This window comes from Poecilia mexicana, unplaced genomic scaffold (assembly GCF_051168715.1).
Source record: "Poecilia mexicana isolate PSO_F unplaced genomic scaffold, ASM5116871v1 scaffold_12, whole genome shotgun sequence".
Taxonomy (NCBI): Eukaryota; Metazoa; Chordata; class Actinopteri; order Cyprinodontiformes; family Poeciliidae; genus Poecilia; species Poecilia mexicana.
Genome location: NW_028263381.1, coordinates 21,017,501 through 21,023,951, shown reverse-complemented (window position 1 = coordinate 21,023,951; position 6,451 = coordinate 21,017,501). Strand labels below are relative to the sequence as shown.

The 6,451-nt window shown below is 41.7% G+C and overlaps 1 protein-coding gene across 1 annotated transcript in view; it reads right to left on the bottom strand.

The window, feature by feature from the left end:
- Positions 1–330: 330 nt before the first annotated feature.
- Positions 331–6,451, bottom strand: part of barhl1b (BarH like homeobox 1b) — a 6,275-nt gene continuing 154 nt past the window's right edge. The window contains exons 1-3 of the mRNA XM_015001825.2: positions 5,804–6,451; positions 3,995–4,217; positions 331–901 (exon numbers count right to left, since the gene is read on the bottom strand). The exon at positions 5,804–6,451 is cut by the window's right edge and continues 154 nt beyond it. Of these exons, the coding sequence (XP_014857311.1) occupies positions 595–901; positions 3,995–4,217; positions 5,804–6,257 (984 nt within the window). The 5' untranslated portion in view covers positions 6,258–6,451 and the 3' untranslated portion in view covers positions 331–594. The remainder of the gene's footprint in view (positions 902–3,994; positions 4,218–5,803) is intronic.

Below are 6,451 nucleotides of genomic sequence, written 5' to 3'. Positions count from 1 at the left end.
GCGTTTTAGATATAAATAATTTGACATATTTAAGTCAGCAAGAGCCAAGGTTTGTGGATCCAAACATCCAGTCCATCCGTATATTTATTATCGCACCAGTTCGGTTTAAACTGGACCGAGTAGCAAACAATCGAACAAAAAATGTCCTCTTATTTCTTATTTACACGTCAACGACTCGGATGAATGAAAAAACTAAAAAATATTGTTCCTTTGGATGATACAACTACTTTTTATTCAGACATGAAAGTTTGATCATATTACCTGTAAATAATAATAATAATAATAATAATAATTAATAATAATAATTGGCTGGAGGTCGAATACCGGAGCCCAAATACTGAAACTGGGTGTAAATAAATACTTAACTTAAAGGCTTTACTGCCTTCTGAAAAATAAATAAATTATAAATAAAGCTTCTGTCTCACAAAGACAAACAAAAACAACAACAAAAGTCCGTTTAGAGTCTTTTCGGCTCGGTTCCGTCCAGTTTTGTCCCATAAAGGCCCGAACTGTTCATCGTTTTCTCTTTATTTTGTCCTGTTCGTTCAAAGCGGGTCCAGTTTGTTCTATAAAAACTCAGCAGGGGGGCCCGGCTCACCGCTGCTGCGCAGGCCGGGGAAGCACTCCGGACATGGGGGGTAGTGGAGGCGGCGGGGGCGGCGGCGGCTCTCCGCCCCCCTGCAGTCCGTGCAGGAGGATCCGCGGGACCAGCGGTCTCTGTAGGGCCGGCGGGGGCGCCGAGGGGCCCCTGTACAGGTACAAGGCCGCCCCGGGGTCCAGGTTGGACACCAGGCTCTGCGGGTAGAAATACGGGGACGGGAACATCCTCTGCAGGGCGGAGTAGTTCCCAGCTTCCGCCAGCAGCTCCAGCCCGACCGCAGTCTGCCGCTTCCACTTTGTCCTGGAGAGAAATAAAACAGGCTGTTTTTAGTCTTCCTGCAGCCGGCAGCGATTGTGTTTGACACGCCAAAATATCTCCCATCTGTTAACCTGGGATCCAATTAGAAGTAGGGAATGTTTTCCTCTTTTTTCCCAGCCTCTCTTACCCCCCGCTCTGTTTTTAAAATCACCCAAATCTCCAGCCTGCCACTTTGTGTTCACACCCAAACACGTCTTTCAGATTGCCAGCGTGCACTCCGCGCAGGTGAATAATTCATAATAAAGATAATTGAGTAGATATAGTAGTTTGTTTGAATTATTAATATGCACACATGCAACGATGCATTATTCATAAGCAACTCCGACTCAAATTGTGTTTTTTTATATTTATTTATGTCATTTAGCTGCATGAGAGTTAGAAATAAAATGAAAGATAAATAAATAATCAGACGCACTCAGGTTAATTCAGTCACAGACAGTGATGACCAGCATGGTTTCTGCCGTAAATGTGGAAAATAAATAAGAAATAATTTCTTGAGGATTCAAAATAAAAAAATTAAAGCAACAATTGACAGGGATGTTCTTTCTATAAATTATCTCTCCAAGCACAATTTCATTGGAAGGACGTTGAAAAAAAATGACAAAGTGAGTGAAAATAGAGAAGTCTGTTGATTTCAAAATGTGGCTAGAAATTCATCAGGATGGATGAAATGGGCCATAATAAAGTCAAACATCCCAAATAAAAAAGGTTTCTGACCGACCGAAAATACACATTATTATAAATCTATTGACAGTGGCGCAAAAAGTGGGTGCGACTCGTAGGGGCGCCAAACGATGATGGACTAATTATTTTTAGTCGTCATTTTCTGTATTTGACAGCTCTTTGTGTATTGAAACCCCCCAGGGGGGCCCGTAATGTGTCTGCACACCCCTCCGAAAGTACTTAGCTGCCTCCCTGTCCATGGACGTCAAAGTGGATATAGGCCCCATATGGGTGTTAGCTCAGGCTGGATGGGTTCTAAGTGATCCTGCGCTCGCAATTGGCTTCTTGGAGGGACCCACTTGGCTTAACTAAAGGGTTGGGGACCCAATGTAGGATTATAGTGGGTCTCAAATGGGTATTAAGAAAATCTGTTCAAATTGGACAATACACCCAGGACCGGATGGGTCCCACAAATTGCCCAGAGATGACCAACGTCAAGCTAATATAGGGAGTCAATATGGGGTGATTATGAAAACAAAGGCAATCACTGTTGGAGATTTATTCTTCATCCAGTCCCTTATGGGTCCCATAAGTAAACGTAAGACATTCATGAACATCAACGTTTCATCAACTGATGACAAGAAGTTTTTATGGTTTAGGATTGTCAGAGGTTGTCTTAAAGTCACACAAAAAAACAAAATTATTTTAAAACTAAAAATAAATTAAATTAAATCTACAAAATTAATTTCAGGGTTACGACAGTCGGCCATTTAACATGTAAATCGTTCTTCCTGGTTAAAATTTTAAAAAGACGTCGTGTGAGTTCACATCAGCATTAACTGGGCCTGAAATCATGCTAGGCTTCTAATATGAGACCCATTGGGTTGACTAAATACAACACACATTAGCAAAACCAAATGGGTCCCCTCTCACCTGGGCATCACATCTAGGATCCACGTTTTGATCTAAATCAGAGCAGTGGTTAGCATGGAGCTACCCATGGAAGTCCAATATGTTCTGTAAATGTTGGTTGACTATTAATATCTGAATAAGAAAAGCTACAAAAAAGTTTTTTCTGGGACTTGGACAATTATTCCCGTTCGATCCCTGACCTTGTGACCTTCGCTGCATGTCTTCCCTTCTTCCCTCCACCCACTTCCTGTCTGACTAACATCAACAAAAACTTTAAAAAATAAATCCAGTCTTTGGTTTTGCTCAACTGGAAACTGGGCTATTGAATCACCAGTAGATCCAACCAACAGTTTCGTCACAAACTGAAATAAGACATTAAATAATAAAGATGGCGCTGAAGTTGGTTCTTCCTTAAGTCAATTATTCCCCAAACGCAAAAGAAAACGTTGCCTCCATCAAAACAATGTGAAAATCGTTAACACCTACTTTTAATTTTTGATGCATTTTCTAAATAAGTAAAATTATTGTTTCTAACCAGCATTTGTTATTAAGCTGTAAATAGATGGTAGAAAAAAACTGAAAAAATACAAATATAATTGGTGCGATTGGTCTCTTTGCTCTGTTTTCCATTTTACTGACGCATTCAAAACTGAAAAAAGTGGAAAAAAGTGTTTTCTTCTCTTTTTCCATATTAAAAAAAATATTAAAATAGACAACTAAAAATAAAACAGTATAAAACTGTATTATGTACGTTGGATTCTGTTTTAATCCTCACAGCTGGACTGATTGGATGTCTGGGATGGATATTAAGAGAATATTTTCAAATTGTGGAAAACATCTGGGTTCTACGTTTTGACCCGAGTTGACTTTCATCAACCCATTTGGTTCTGGACCCAAGTTTCCAACTCACATCCTCCAAACATGGGCCCCATACGTGGAGCAGTTAAACTGTTTCCCTTCAGGTTAAATTGAAACTAAACACACAAGGTTATGTTTTAGGGAAAATTACAAACTTTTAGCACTTTCAGGCTTTTTGACACGTTTGTAGTTTATCGGTTCTCCATTACAGAACCGATATAAAACGGTTGAAGAAACAATCAACTTTTTGCTCCTTTCATTAGAATTAAATAAAACAAACACATTTCCTTTCATGTTGATAGAAATTCATCTGAATGAGGCTTAAAATAAATAAAGTCTAACCAAAGTATTGGTCTAGAGAGGATTCTTGGATGGAAAAGTCCAGCTTTGACACATTTTATTAGCTAAATAAGAGCTGACAGAATAAACAGAGAAAGTGTTTTGAGGTTTTCAAAGATTCATCTTAAAGTATAAAATAAATTAAATGCAGCTGTAATTATGTTTAAATGGATGGAGGGAAAACGTGACTCAGCCGTGGAAGTGAACTTTCTCCTCAGTGGGAAACCAGAGTCTCTCCTCCAACCCGTCCCAGCAAAACCAGCAGCGCAGCAGCAGAACCGGCGGCGGCGGCTCGGTCCTCACCTCCGGTTCTGGTACCAGGTCTTGACCTGCGTGTCGGTGAGGTTGAGGGAGGCCGCCAGCTCCATCCGGTCCTGGACGCTCAGGTACTTCTGGCGCTCAAAGCTGCGCTCCAGCTGCGCCAGCTGGTGGTCCGTGAAGGCCGTCCGGGCCTTCCGGGGCTTCTTCAGCCGGACCTGCGGGCTGTCCCTGCTGCTGGAGATCTCCCGGTCCCCCTCCTCTTTCACTGCCGATTAAAAACAAACAACAAGGAAGAATGTTGAGAGGAAGGAAACGGAGGTAAAAATGTGGAAATGTCTGTGCAGCTCATTTTTAAAGTTCTGAAACAAATAAAAATACATTTTAAATTGGATTTATCGAAAGAACATGTCACTGATTAATCTGACATTTTCTGATTTTCAAAGAGAATGAATTATGAAGTCTTCAAAATATTTTTATTGACATTTTAAATATACGCTGAAAAATAAAGGCGATTTAATGAACAATATTAATTTAATTTGCGTATTTGGGTCCATAAAGTGTCTTAAAATGACAGTCGTTGAAAATTGATGGTATATAACTGATATTATATTTCTATTTTTTTGCTTAAAACGCAATTCTAGCTTCAAATATCGCCGAAAATTTCACTTCTTTTTCTTGTAAATTACAAAAGCGCTTGTGTTTAGAGTAAAGAATATACCTTAAAGTTTTTCCAAAACGTGATTTTAAGCGCGCAAAGCGACTTTCCTCGCTGCGGGGCTGTTTGATTTTTGGCCTTAAATTGTTATGAGAAGCTCCTTCAATATTCATATTTCAGATCTGATGTTTTCCCCGTCAGCAGAGCCGCGAAGTCTTTGTTCTTTTCACGCGTGGAGTGCAAAGAAATCACATACATGAGTTCTTATAATCCATTCTGAAGGAGAGAAACGCGAACAGAGAGAGAGCTTGAATAGCGGAGGCATCACAGGAAGCAACGCGATAATAATCCCCCTAATTGAGCCACGAGGGGACGGGGCTGCAGCCTTCCACGCGCGTCCGCCGCAACTTCACAGGACGGGGAAGAAACCACGAGCCGCGCGCGCTCACACGTCTGATTAAAGCGCCGAAATTGGACAAATTGGATCAAATCCGCGAGACAATCCGGGCGGCCACATCAAAGTAAAGGTGCGCGTGGCTGCTTTTTATCAATCGGTTATTGAAATAAATCAATGAATCGATCAGGAGCTGGGGCGCACACGCGGGGAAAAAAGAGAGAGAGTGATTGAGTTTAAATTTTGAAACAAAAATGTGAAAAATGTTAATTATGATATGAAATATGGTTGAAATGAAATGAGTTGTTTTGCTTCAGCTGACAGGATTATAAACAGACACTGGATGTTTTCTGCCGCCGCTGCAACGCGAACAAACTTAATAAATAAATACCTGCAAATTAAATTAAAAACAATAAATGAACGGAATTAAAATTAAGTGATTAATATATTTTTTTAATAGATTAAATTGGAAATTTTGCAGTTTTTCAAACTGTTAAATTCAATTTAATTTATTTTTTCGCTTTATTGCAGTGTCTCGTTTTAATTTCACGTGAATTATTAAAATGAAATATTGAGTCTAAATGGAAAAATCTAAAATATTAAAAAGAACTAATTCAGTTAATTGCCAAAAAATTTATAACTGTGAATTAGAAAATGTGAATCACAAAAATAAACTAAAAATTTATCTTTCCAGCCGGATATGGAGCATGATTAACACAGCACATATCTGGATGACTTATAGAAAGTTATTTTTGTTGTTTGTTTTTTCTGAAATATTTGGGGAAACGGGAGAAGTTCCTACCTTTATACTCGCTGTCCGATGAGGAGTTGCTGTGGATCTTTTCGATGAAATCGTCCGCTATCTTGGCGGCCAGCCGCCCGGCCTCCTGCGTCGGCTGGCCGTTGCTGGAGTAGGGCGCGCAGGCGGCCAGCGGCTTGCAGTCCGCCAGGATGTCCCTGATGAGGAAGGAGGAGGTGACGGTCCGCTGCTGCGCGCCCGCAGAGATCTGTGCGTGCTGCAGGTGCGGCGGCAGCCCCGCGCTGTGCACCTGCCTCTGGGCTGCCTCCTCCACGCACTCCCTGCGGGGCGACGGAGGCGACGAGCAGCCGCTCTCCACGTCCGATCTGGGGCTGAACTCCAGCGGCGAGCGGCACTCCCCCGGCAGCAGGCCGTCCGCCTTGGACAGCGGGCTCCCCGGCCGGTGGGACAGCAGCGAGTCGATGCCGAAACTGGACCCATTGGTGGACGCCTCCATTGTTCCGATGAGGCCTTTTTTTCCTTAATCTCTCTTTTAAATGACCATTTGGTTTCAGGTGCAAGTTTTACTCTAAGAAAGCTGGATTATGTTCGGACGTCTCCGCACAACGCGCCGCTGTTGCTTATTTTCATCCGCTTTACTTCCAGTCCTCCTGCCGGATCGGTCGACGGAAATAGTTCCAGATAAAAATT